The sequence below is a fragment of the Typopeltis vanoorti genome, chromosome 21 (genome assembly GCF_054136105.1).
Source record: "Typopeltis vanoorti isolate ZY-2024b chromosome 21, IOZ_Tvanoo_1.0, whole genome shotgun sequence".
Classification (NCBI taxonomy): Eukaryota; Metazoa; Arthropoda; class Arachnida; order Uropygi; family Thelyphonidae; genus Typopeltis; species Typopeltis vanoorti.
In genome coordinates, this window is record NC_143569.1 from 49896313 (window position 1) to 49910004 (window position 13692).

Consider the following 13692-nt stretch of genomic DNA (forward strand, 5'->3'; position numbering starts at 1 on the left):
CTTCGGAAATGTCTTGTGACCTCTTTATGAAACGAATCTTGTAAACTCCAGATGCCTCTTTTGTAACTGCTGCTAGCCGTATAGAAAACGGTACTATTATAACAAGAACAGATTAAAATAAATAATAATAAATATCCATTATTCTTTTATAGCCAAATAAAAAAGCACGTTTGCCTTCGAAACGTAAATGGCTTACAATCTTTTATTAGGTAATAAATTTTGTTACAGCTTTTATTGATAAAGGCTTTCATAATAATGGCAAAGAAATTTAAATTATGTAAATAACCACCGAAATAAAATTTGTTGAATAGAATGAGAATCCATTTCTGAATTACTTAATAAGGCATTACATTCAAATACATGTTACAACTATTTTTATAAATTAAAAGGCGTGCAAGAAGAGTTGAGTTTTTTTTTTTTTTAATCAAAATCCCAAAGTTAAATTTTTAATATGGTGTTGTATAATTAAAATGGAATCGTTATTTTAGGAAAATATTAATCATTAAAATAATTTTAAGATTAATATTTTTTGAGTTAGGTTTAGAAGAAAAAATATTTTATTTATTATAGAAAAATTAGAAACCACAGATATGAGAGTTCTGAGAAAAATTAGTGGCCTCAACAGACGGCATCAATGGCAGAATCATGTTAAAAATGAGGAGATTAGAAAGGAACTTGTCACTATTAGCATTCTGGATTGTGCAAGCAGATATAATCTAAGGTGGTATGTCCACTTAAATAGAATGGGTGAGGAAAGGTTAGCCAAATAGGTGTTTGATGCCAAAATGGCAGGAAAGAGACTCATTGGAAGATCAAGGTCTAGTTGGATTGATTCAGTCAGAAGTGCTTTGGAAGAACGAAATGTCAGATGTAAGAATGTTGGAGTTCTGACAAGTAATAGACTAATTTGGAGTAAAATTGTCTATAGGAGATTAGTAATAATGTAAGCTTAATCATCTAATGCTGTCAAAGTAAACTGAACACCCCCCCCCCCTCGAGGAGATATATATATATATCAGTAAATTGATGATGATGATGGTGAACAGTGGAGACTGTGTTTTACAATATGTTAAGAGGAATAAGGAAATCCTATATCTTAGCAAAAAAACTTCTAAGGTATGTGATTTCATTTGCATATTTTTATCAGAAAGAAACTTGTACATATTTTATTATATTAACACTAATAGTTTCTTCTGGAAGTTAACAAAACTAGAAAATTGTACCATAAAGGCCTAGGAACGTTTATCAATTCTCACATAACACTTAACCAATACATTTAGGCATAAGGCTAATCATATTATGCATAAAATTAAAGCTTTACAAAAAAAAAAAAAAAAACCGTATAAAACTATCATCATCATCAAATTCCTGCCATGTACCCTTAAGGGGTGTACAGGATATGATAGTACTACATGAAAAAAATTACATCATTATTAATTTCCTATCTACAATTTTCCTCCAAATCAGTCTGTTACTTGTCAAGATTCCAACATTATCAGATCTTATATTTCTATCGTCCAAAGCACTTTGTATCGTATCAATCCACCTATATCTTGGCCTTCCTCTGGGTCGTTTTGCTGCCACCCTGGCAGAGAACACTTTTTGCTAATCTTTCCTCGCCCATTCTATTTAAGTGACCATACCACCTGAGATTAGCTCTGCTAACGCATTCCTGGATGCTGACAATGTCAAGTTCTTTCCTATAAAACTAGGGATTAGAAAACGTCATAATTCAGCCCAATGTACAGTCAGCTGTAGATGAATAAAGACTTCAATGAGAAAATGGGAATTCTAAAAGTTGTTGAATTAAAGATAAATAATGAATCATTTATCGGCTTTTAATCCGAAAATTTTTAGATAAAGCTTCTTTAATCCTACATCGCATGACAGCCATCCTACACTCTTCAGATCACGGAATGTGATATACTCAATGAATGAATGAAGGGCTTTAGGAGAGAGATCGTGGCGGACAAGTGCCTTCATCTTGTGATCCTAAACCATAATAGATATTTTACATGTGTTGCAATTTGATAAAAGTAACAATATTTCTTCCGTAGTGTTTTATTTTTGCTCATTGTACTGTTTGTTTGGAAGTGAGTCCACAATCATCTTGATATTAATGCAAACTACATGAAGTTAAAATAAGAGGGGTCCGCCAAGGCGATGTAATCTCCCCAAATCTATTTAACAGCACTTTAGAATATTCTGAAAACAAAAATAGACCTAATCACCAATTTTCATTCCATGTTCCACTCACACACTTAACATTATTGGAAACTCTGCTGCAGAAGCTTGTTCAAAGGCAGTTTATTATTTCAATTTCGTTAACATTATTGGAAACTCTGCTGCAGAAGCTTGTTCAAAGGCAGTTTATTATTTCAATTTCGTACAAAACGTATATAATTTTTTTTTTCTAAATCTACGCAACGATGGAATTTACTTACAGACAGTTTTGCCGATACAAATTCCAAACATATCAAAAGAATCAGCGACACAAGATGGTCATCACGAGCTGATGCTGTATCTGCTCTGCGATTAAATTATCAACATATTAAAATTGTTTTTATTAAAATAGGCGAAAATGAACTTGAAAAACCAGATAAGAGATAGCAAGCCAAAACATTGTCAAAATATTTCGATAAATACGAAATTGCAGTGTTAACAATATTATGGGATAGATTATTGCAAAGAATAAATAACACGTCTTTCGCTTCAAGAAGTTCAAACACATTTGTTGCAATCAGGGCCGTATTCATGAGTGTGCGAATTGTGGGGTGGCACAGGGCCCCGCTAAGCGCAAAAATTTGAAAAAAAAATCAATTTTTTTAATTATTATATAAATTAATATTGTAATTATTATATAAAAATATTCTTATATAGAAAAATATATGTATATAATTTTACAACCAACTATCGTTGTTATAGTAAGATCGTAGCGCTAGAGCGGTAGTATTTGAAACTACTCTAAGATATATAACAATATCGTACAACATAGTGTTAAATAGGGAAAAGTGCATTTTAAAACAGGTGTTTTTAATAATTTTAAGGAGTTTTTTTATTTTAGTTTATGATTTTATGAACAAGTAAGTATATACACGTCTTGTCATGGCAATTTTGTAATGTGACATTACTTGTAAAACATCTTAAAAAATATATTTTGTAAACTGGTTTTAGGTTATCCGACATCAGAATTTTTCTTCAATAGCAGTTTTCAATCTATATTAGATTTATTTATTTTCTAATATTATCTATTTTAGATATATTTTATTTATCAGATAAGTAATTTTGTTTTAATTTATTAACTTATTTTATAATTAATCTATCGTATTTAATTCTAGAGTATGACTAGTCGTGAGAGAGATTATTATGGAAGAAAGTACCCAAGTGGGCATGAAAAACGAAAGCGAAAACAAGAAAATTAAGCGGCTGAGGAACATCAAAGAAATTCACTGTTTAAATTTATGAAGTTGAACTCATATATTTGTTCAGATATATCAGATGATAACGGGAATTCTGAAATAACTATAAACAGTTCTTCGGCTTCAACTTTATGAAGGTATCGGATAGATAGCAGCAGTGCTCAATATGTATTTTTTCTGATTACAAAGAAGGAAGTTCGTCCTTGCAAAATCATATAAGGACAAGGGTTATCTTTGAAGTTCCTTTCAAATAAGAGATAAAACTATTAGAATGAATTCACATTGTCAATTCTGATAATAATTGATTAACTTTAGTGATTAAGTGTTTACGTTTTTATTTTAGTTATTAAATATTAAATTTTCCAGGAATCATTAAAATTATTTCAGCCAACTTTGGAAATTTACAATTGCAAAAGAATGGAAACATGCGATTTATGAATTCTTATATAAGCAAAATACATGAACATATGCATACAAAAAATATCTTCAGTTTGGCATTGATTGTGAATATAAAAGGGATTATAATCCATTACTTTTTAGCCTAAGGGCAACTATTGCCTTTCAAAATTTTAACTCCATAAAGCTTATGAGAATTCGCGTTTCGGAATGCTATGTCTGCTACTGCATTATTTTGAAATCCACAAGAAAATAAATCCCCTGAGTGCACTTCCCTCACCCCTTTCCTTACAGTAATAAGTTAATATGATTGCTGGCTTAATTTGTCGAGCGAATGGCATCTCCACACTCCAAACCATAGATTATGGTTTCGAATCCCGCTATGGACATCGAGGTTCAGGTGAGAGGTGAATTGGATCGTTAATGTGCGATCACCACTTTTCTCATTGGATGCTCGAAGTGGCTTGTAAAAGTTTTTTTTTTCCTTTTTTCATTCATATAGTTTAGATCATGCAGTCTACGTATGATCATTGCTAAACATGTGGCAATGATCATACGAGCACTGCCACATGTCTGGACACGTCGGATATTTAGAATTCTGAATATAGGAAAAGTAAAAAAGATTATTATTAAAAAAAAGATTACATTGTGTATGTTCACATACAGTTTATTTATATTAAACTGAAATAATCATTAATTCAACAGTTATCAAATATATGAACGAAAAGGATTTTAAAATTTTCACTAAGTGGAAAACTAAGAGTGCTAATAATAATTTCATAATTTATTGATTTTGTTGCAAAATTTAAAAGTCCCTTGATTTTTAAAATATTCAAACACGATCCTATTCATCCATTCCATCCTGCTATTCTTCATCGCAGGCATTTTAAAACCACTACATAGAAACCACGTAGGGGAGATTGTTCGGTTTTATATTTAGGAAGTTTCCACTGCTTTTTGATATGGATTACAGCCTTCTCCTAATTCAAGAGGCTCCCAACAAGTACACAAATAACAAACATAACAGACATCTTAATAGACCACACACTGAAGTCAATAAGACTAAAACTTATTTTCATTTCTGATACCATATCTAACGATGTATATCACTTATTTTTAAGATTTTCATTCTGTTTCTTTTAATATTCCTTTTGTTACGCAGTATAAGAAGGAACAATTATTATTGTGTTTATTACCCACTTCTAACCAAACAAAGGAAGTAAACATATTTAGTGTATTTCCTTTCTTTCATAAATCTTTTTTTCAAGTTAGTTACAGACTGAAAGTTATCTAATACTTCGAGGGTAAATGAAATTAGCAATTGTATTTTTTTTTGTTAAATCTAGTTGTCAAATATAGAAACTTACAACTTATGAAAAGCAGACATCTTTTTCATTGATAGAACTTAAAGCCAGAAATTTTAACATTTGCCATTCAATCAATTGCCTTTCAAAATAAATTATCCCCATGCATCATAATAGATCAATGCAAGTCAAAGTAATGAGAAAATCATATCTAGTATCATCCATAGCATTTTTGAAAATGTTCTACTTCACCCTTATTTTCTTGGGAAACTAACTATTGGTACAAGAAAATAAAGTTTTCATGAAAAATAATATTTGAAGAAAATATCTACGGATCCGTTTTTTAAACTTTGCTTTAATACAACTTCACCACTTTCTTTATTTTATTGAAATCTTGGAATTAAATTTCAAATTCATATTTTGGAGGATCCTTAAACTGAGAGCCATTTGTCAGTTTCCTTGACGGTTCCAACGTGAATGACGTCGTTTTCTTATTCTTAATTTTGAGCTTATGTCACAAATATTTTCGTACCATTTCTGCAACTCTTCTGATTGGCTTTCGAAATCATCTGATTTTGAATTTAGATTGAAGACAGTTCCATATTTCTTGAAATTGTCACCAAACCTTTGGAAGCTGCTTTAGATGAGGCACTTTATTAGTTCAGAGTTCCGGGCAAAACAGCTCATTTAAAGTTATGAACGACTGCAATTGAAAGCAGTTACCACACAGAAAATACGATGTTATAGGACAGTTCATATGGATCCCTTAGATCCATATTGTAGCATCGTAGCACTATAGAGTGAGTGCTACAATTAGATTTGAAACTATTTAGCATTGCTTCTAGTGTGTCCAAGGGCATGATTTGAAATTTAAAATAAAAACAGTTTATTTTTTAAATAACATAAATGGAAAGCTGTTTTATTTTATTTTATTTTTAGTCACCATGATATATGTATTGAGTTCTACTGAATAATCATATCAGGATAACGGAATTTATCCTCAGTCTCTACGTATTGCGACGAATGCCAGCTGTTTGTCTGTCCATTGATCGTCAGGTTCCAGGTCGGGTGCTTTATCCTAAGGTTTTTTTTTTTTTTTCGAATTTCACTACTTGATTAACAAGGTATAAAAAAGTATTTATTTACAAATTTTATACAAAATCTGTCAATGATTTACTAAAGAGGATATTAACTAATAAATGATTTTTATACGTACATACATTAATAACTATAATAACCTACATTCAATGGCATTTCTTCAGGGAGTTTCTAATTGCATGGGAGATTTTGAAACGTGGTAAAACACACAACCTACGTAGAAATCGGGATACTACATATGCGTTTCTTTCCTGACCTCTTGTTCAACAAACGGCACATTTTCTCCTTGGCTGTGCTTGCTTTGCAGTAAGGGACGTTTTGCTCTTCTGCAAACCCGATGTCGAAGTCATTGAAATAACACGTCATACACATACACCGAAGACTATGAATGAACAACCAAGTGAAGTCGGGGAAAAGGCAGAATAAGTTCATTGTTCCACTTCATCGGTTTATGAATATTTTCACTCAGATTTAGAGCCACAAACAAATAATAGGGCTATTAGTTTCTACATTCAACATAGGATTTAATTAATTAATTTCTCAGCTTTATTCGTTTTTTTCATTATATTAACTGCTTATGTTGAACAAGATTATATTAATAATAAATGATTCCGGACTGTAATCTTATTGAGACACTGCAGGATCAATAAAGCCTCATTCATCTACTAGATGAATTCGATCGACGAAATATCAGATTTAAATGCTGAGGATCTTCCTGAGCATTTAAATCTGCAAACATTGATGCATCTCCAAGAAGACAATCGATGATAAATGACCAATCGGATACTGTCAATAATAATAATAATAATAATATGGTCATTTTAAGTGAACGATGATATAAACCGGAATTGACATTTCAGTTAATTTCAAAGCACTACTGAAAGAAATGGAAAAACTAGAATGCTATTTAGGAAATTCAATATGAAATTTATGCAAACTTAGCCTTAGCCTTAGCCTTAGCCTAGGTGTTTCTTTAAATGCTACCTTGCTTAATCTTCTTAGAAGGTACTACATGGATGCTGATTTTTAGATGAAGAGTGAATGAAGAGATAACTGATAACTGTCTGCCGAAATAACCAAAAAACGTTCCGTTCAGATTAAGAACATTAAGAACCTTGTGAGCTGATTTCACAAGTGTTTAGAATAACAATGGAATTATGTTTAAAAAAATAATATAATTCTTATATTTTTTGCCTGATTTAACAAATAATAAGGGAGGCTGGAAAGTTCTTATAAACACTCAGAACAAAAATGAAGTTATATCTACTGATACAATTAAAAGAAAGAACATATTTCAAAACGTTTTAACCTCTATGTGTCATCTGATATAAACAACAGATATCATTTTTGTTCCAGGTGTTTATCAGAACATTCCAAACCCTCCCTCGTATATTTGCTTCGCTTGATATAACTGCGAATATAAGTTTAGAATATTTGCTAAATAACATCTCTTTCTAATTGAATAAAATGTGGGGAGTTATTCGGAAGTAAAATTTTTAAATTCAGTTACCCTTTATTTGGATAGAAATACCCACTAAATATAAATGAAATCGTTCTTTCTTTCATCGTATTCCAAAATGGATATTTTGAAAAAGACTGAAACTGTTAAAAAAGTTAGCAGTGAAATATGTTGAGGGATCTGTAATTACGAATTACGGAGTTAACCAAATTTTCGATCATCGAAACAATTTTGGTTGCTCTTCCAAAATTCAACGTTCTAAATTTACAATGAATGCACACATAATACTGGAAATATTTAAATTGGAAATGATAAAAGAAAGATTGTAAAATGGAATGTTTTCTTTCCTACGCAACTATGGAATCCAAAATTTAGTTGATACAATTTTTAATGATTTGATAAAAACTAATCATTATTTAATAACTATCAACTTCAAAGAGATATTTAATAACTATCAACTTCAAAGAGATAGGCAATCATAAAATAATTATCTTTAGAACTGCGAGGTGAATTCAGCCTAACAATGTCCGACTGTTATTTCAAAGTCAGTTTACGCTAAATGACGCCCTTGTATCATGCAGTTTTATCAAGATGGAGATACAAATATCCTTGTTCCTAATCAGGAAAAAAATGTATGTTGCAACTACTCTTATCTTTCCTATACCCTCGACAATACTCATCTATTTAAGAGGTTCACAGAAGAGATTATGTCAGTTGGTTTGCTTGTTGCCAGTGTGCCGACATGTTTCGCTATCTGCCAAGTTTCGTTACTTATGCCCTTCTGATAGTAGGCATAACCAAGTGTTTACCTTTCTCTTTCTCAGACAGCGACTGCAGTGATGTAGAGAACGATTTCTATGTGGACACACGGCAGGTATGTTTCGAAAAATGAATAAATAATTAGCTTTTATGCTATGTTTCAAGGTTTCATGGTGTGTAATGACAAAATGTAAACTATATAGCACGTATTTCTAATTCACACAAATTTGTGTGTGTGTGTGTGTGTGTGTGTGTGTGTGTGTGTGTGTGTGTGTGTGTGTGAGAATAAGAATGATTGGAAGACTTTTTTTAAGAAATGAAATCATAAATCACGTTTAATAATGTCAAATCATATTTTAACAATTTGTGCGCAATCTGTAATAATGTTACCATTGAGTTAGGCAAGAAAAATGCATAATTGAATCGTTTTTACTATTTGTTAGTAATTTTGTTATTTCAGTCGCTTGTGAAACCCTCGCACTATGGATATATAATGGCTCTTAATAAATAATTTCATTATTTATTAAGATTTATATAGAAGAACACACACACACACACACACACACACACACACACACACACACACACACACACACACACACACACACACACACACACACACACACACACACACACACACACACACACACACACGCACACGCACACGCACACACACACACACACACACACACACACACACCACTGTGTGAATAATGTTGGGCAAGCCTTTTAAGGAAGCATAAAAATTTTAAACGTTTTTCGTAGCCTCATGTTTTCTTTTCTTTGAGTGCATGACTGTTACGGTTAACAACGTTGAATCCTGATATGTTTTTATTACAGCTTTCAGGTGAGTGGTATGTTTTGGCCTCCACATTGGACCTACAGCAGTTGACTTGCCTAAGTTACAACTTTAGTCTCGCGTCAAAATCAATGGGTGTATATATAGCAGGCCAGGGGTGAGTAATTTTTTTATATCATCAGATCATCCTATTTAATATTGAAATATAAAGTAAAGTCGATTATCCTCACATATTTCCATTTTTGTTTTTATAGGAATAATACGATAATCCCTTTCAACCAGTCTTGGATCAGTTCTGCCATTTATCATGGCCCTAGTAAGTATCCTATTTTACTGGTGTCTAATTGTTTTCAAGGAATTAAGAAAATGAATTTTTATTTAATTGATCACTGACTAGAGCATGTTTACGAGTATGTGATTGTGTAGGTACGCGCGTGTTTGATCAGAATACAAAGACGAATAAAATGTTCCTCAAATACCTCCTCGACATAAAATTTGTAAAATTTATGTGAGAGTGCAATTATTCCTCTTAGAAAATTTTTTCTTCCTGTAAAAAACACACAAATAATTATAAGACATAATACACAGGCTACTAATGTATGCACTTCTGTAGTGATGTTATAAATCAAATAAGTAAATATTTTAAATAGTCCGTAATCGCATTATTATTTCAGCATTCGAATTCTAGTCTACCTCAATGTCGTTTAGCTTTGAAAACTGACTTCTCATTTTTGTAGATATTTTTGACATCTACAAAAAATACAGATCTACTACCTGTTCCTATTGCATTGATTTATGCTGGAACAACTGAACTATCACAAACCTCCTTTATTTTTTCAAAGTTAATTTTATACTTCCTTTCTAAACAATTTTTGCTATTTCTTAAATGCCATTTTACGATTCCTACTTCTTGTAATTTTGGTTCATTCCCAAAAGGAATATTATATTTCACACTCTTGTCACTTTTGATATCTATCCCAGTTATTTTTTATTTATTTTTTTCGCCAAAAAAAAAAATGAAGATATGATGATATAACTACTATTCAAAGCAAAACAATAAAGTGGAACCCATGCTTACCAAGCTCAAAACAAAGAACTTTTGTAAATAGTTTATCTTCAAGTGCTCGTTTTAGCAACATACAAAGTTACTACATCGGAGTAACCAGTATGGAACATCAGAGAAAGTCGTTTGTGTTAGAAAGAAATTACAATGTGGACATTTTTCTTAAACCGTCCCATACAAAATCCAAGATGGGATCAAAATAACATGATCAGCGTTAGTTGCTGGTTCTATGATCTATTTTTCGGAGAAAAACCCGAACACTCGCACTGCTGTCTAAAACTATTTCCGACAGCAGTACAATGCGAGTGTTAGGACCTCTCATCCCGAGAAGCCTTACAACATCATCGATAGCCTTATACTCAGCTAACTTTAATGACTAAAGGTGGAAATGCTAACCACCAGTTAGTTGCTGGTATTTATATTTAAAAGAATTCGATGCATTTACTTTACGTTTTACTAAGAGATGTTAGTTTGTGTGTGTGCGTGTGTAGATGTGTGTGTGGAGGTGGAGTTCAACAGTTTTAATACATAATACTTCTGAATGATCTCTCATTAAAATATATTTATTCCTATTTTATTAAAAAATTATTCTTTTTTAATTACTTTCGCTCTCTCTTTGTAGATATTACTATTTTCAAAGCAACTAGCCTCACTTATATGATTGTCATGGACATGTCAACAGATAAGCAATTCTGTTTGACTTTCTTTTTGAATGCAGACAGATTCATTCAGGCAGATTTTCCAAGTGATGGTAAGTACGAGTTTGCTCCATCATTCATTGTAGATCACTTTTTTCTTTAAAACAACAACAAAAAAAATTCTTCTTGGAGTCAGACGTTTTCATCGTCGAGACTTTTATTCTTCTGGTAAGTCTGTCAATTCCTTTTGCTCCGAGAATATGACTTAGGCAACGAAACATGATTTATTTCCAATAAGAATGAGTATTGACAATGCCAACTGCAATCTGACAAACTGTTTACTTCAGAGTTCAGAATTACATCTTCTATATAATCAGACTGCTATTGAATAATACAGATCAGTTTATAAGAAACTTCAGAAGAATACTATCCAAAGTCAGGGAATATGTTTCTTCAAGTAGATTGAGTTTACTTTGTTCTGTTCAGTAATATGCAGATGTGAATTCTTATACACTATCATATATATATATATATATAACCATCCTTATCTCAGTTTATTTAAATTGTTAATTAATTATAACAAAATAAAACCGACTCAAATTCAATGTAGGAATCAAACAACCCTTGGCTTTTTAAACGAAGATCAGTTAGACGAAAAAGAAACATGTCAGAAAGTCAGAAATACGATTCGCATTGTGAATTAAATCAAATAAATAATTAATTAATCATATATTGCATTTTATTCTCAAAGGTAATAGGAAGGGGGCTCCATTAGGCCTAGATCCAGCGACAGTCATCGTCCACTCTTCAGCCACCATCGATAGCGAACTCTCGCCATCAATGAATCAACGTTTCAAAGGAGAGATTACGACAAACAAGTGCCTCCACCTTGTGACTCTAAACTATAGCAGGTATATACACAGGCACATTTCTGTACCATCTTTCCCAAAGATGGTACAGAATTCAAAGGTTTATTATTAAAGACAGTTGCACATAAGCCAGCAATTGGTAGTGCACTTGATACTGAACCAAAAACATTCTGGGTAGTTCGTAGAACGTCAGAAGTCACAAAATGGAGGTATCGTCGTTTGCAACTTGATACAGTTGTGAATAATGACATGGTTAAATGTCCTATAAGCAAATAAACTGAAAAATTACGTACTTTCGAATCAAACTTAAAAAGAATTATTGATTAATATACGAATGATAATGCGTTATCATAGTTATGTCACTGGACATTGCGTAATGAGCCACGCAACCAGCAGTTCTTCTTCTAGTGAAAGGGGTGTTGCTGGTGGAAGAACCTCTATCTTCCTGATAGAGGTTCTTCGCTTTCTAGACGATATTTGAACTCAAGTATTTTTGAAAAATGGGCTTCGTCGAAATCGATTGAGCTACGGAGGCTCTCAGGGAAAGCCAATATACCAATCTTTTTTTTTTTTTTTTTTTAAATATGATAATCAAATGGAACTAATATTAATTTTAAGCAGTGTTAAGAAATTAACTTGTGGCTTATTTAAATTGAGGAATTCTTTATAGTGATAAAACGACTTATGAAGACTTACTCAATACTTTATTACCATATGAGACAGAATTTATTAATTATAAGGAAAATTTTATGATTTTGTATTCATTCAGTTTTATTCTCTTTCAGGTATTTTTCCATTCTGTCAAGAGAGAAGCGTCTCTTTAATCCATCTTATTATAGAACTGTGTATTGTAAACTAAAGTCGAGAAATATTAGATGGAATTTTAACTTAGTTACTGAGACTTGTTAAACACTGCCATAATGAAGCGTTGCTTCAACAACAGACTGAACTGCGTTATTTAATTTCTGAGAAAATTTCCAATTTTGTAGCAAAGAACACAATCAGATAATTTATGGTTATATACTCATAATATACTAATCAAGTAAAACTAGCTTTCGAGACGTGTTATGATGATATAACGAACCATTTTATTTGATACATAAACGTAATATTAATGTATGTCCGATTTTGTTGTGAAATAAAATTTGAAAACCTCTCTCTCTCTCTCTCTCTCTCTCTCTCTCTCTCTCTGTCTCTCTCTTTGGATTTCTCCATGAGTGCTGGTCACAAAGATGCCTCCAACGATCTCGATCTTGATCTTCCATGTTATACCCATAGACAACGTTAATGGAGTCTTCCCATCTTGTAGGTAGCCTTCCTGGTTTTCTTTTTATTCTCCGCTGCTAATTAAGTATTCTGTATCCCCCATCTGTTATCCGTGAGTCTTACTATGTGAACTGTCCCATCTCATCTTGTTTTCGTATACTGTAGTTACCACATCTTTTACACCTGATCTCTCTCTCTCTCTTAGTTTATATTTCTGGCATGTTCCATGTTGCTGCTGTTACAAATTCTACCTTTCTATGGCATCCTGAGAGTCTCTTCTTCATGTCTTGTTGTTTATCCATGTTTCTGATCCGTATGTAGGTGATGGAATTATGTCACTCTTAATAGTTTTGCATTCGCAGAGATGTCAAGATTTGGATCAGTAAGTGTGTCTTTTAGTCTGTTGAATGATAGCCATGCGGCTTCCTTTCTTTTTACTAGTTCTTCAGATAAATCGTCATTCATTTTTATTGTTTATCCTAAGTAACCGTAATATTTAACCTGTTATATAGGGATGTTATTAATACATCGATTGCTATCACTTGTGTAGATGTTTTTTAATCTACACTTCACTACTAAACTTACCATTCGAGATCAGGAAAAGGTACTATAAAAGTGTAAG

General features: G+C 32.0%; 1 protein-coding gene across 1 annotated transcript; it reads left to right on the forward strand.

The window, feature by feature from the left end:
- The first annotated feature begins 8307 nt into the window (after positions 1-8307).
- Positions 8308-12961, forward strand: LOC150094844 (uncharacterized). The gene is made up of 5 exons (XM_090411128.1): positions 8308-8550; positions 9276-9391; positions 9489-9550; positions 10920-11048; positions 12590-12961. The coding sequence occupies exons 1-5, from the start codon at positions 8419-8421 to the stop codon at positions 12661-12663; spliced, it is 513 nt and encodes a 170-aa protein (XP_090267254.1). The 5' UTR covers positions 8308-8418; the 3' UTR covers positions 12664-12961.
- Positions 12962-13692: the final 731 nt, after the last annotated feature.

Bases quoted from the DNA above. Each gene is read 5' to 3' on its own strand.
- LOC150094844 (XM_090411128.1), top strand. From the start codon at position 8,419: ATGTTTCGCTATCTGCCAAGTTTCGTTACTTATGCCCTTCTGATAGTA. The intron at 8,551-9,275 runs GTATGTTTCGAA...TTTTTATTACAG, and splicing joins TCTATGTGGACACACGGCAG to CTTTCAGGTGAGTGGTATGT. The intron at 9,551-10,919 runs GTAAGTATCCTA...CTCTCTTTGTAG, and splicing joins TGCCATTTATCATGGCCCTA to ATATTACTATTTTCAAAGCA.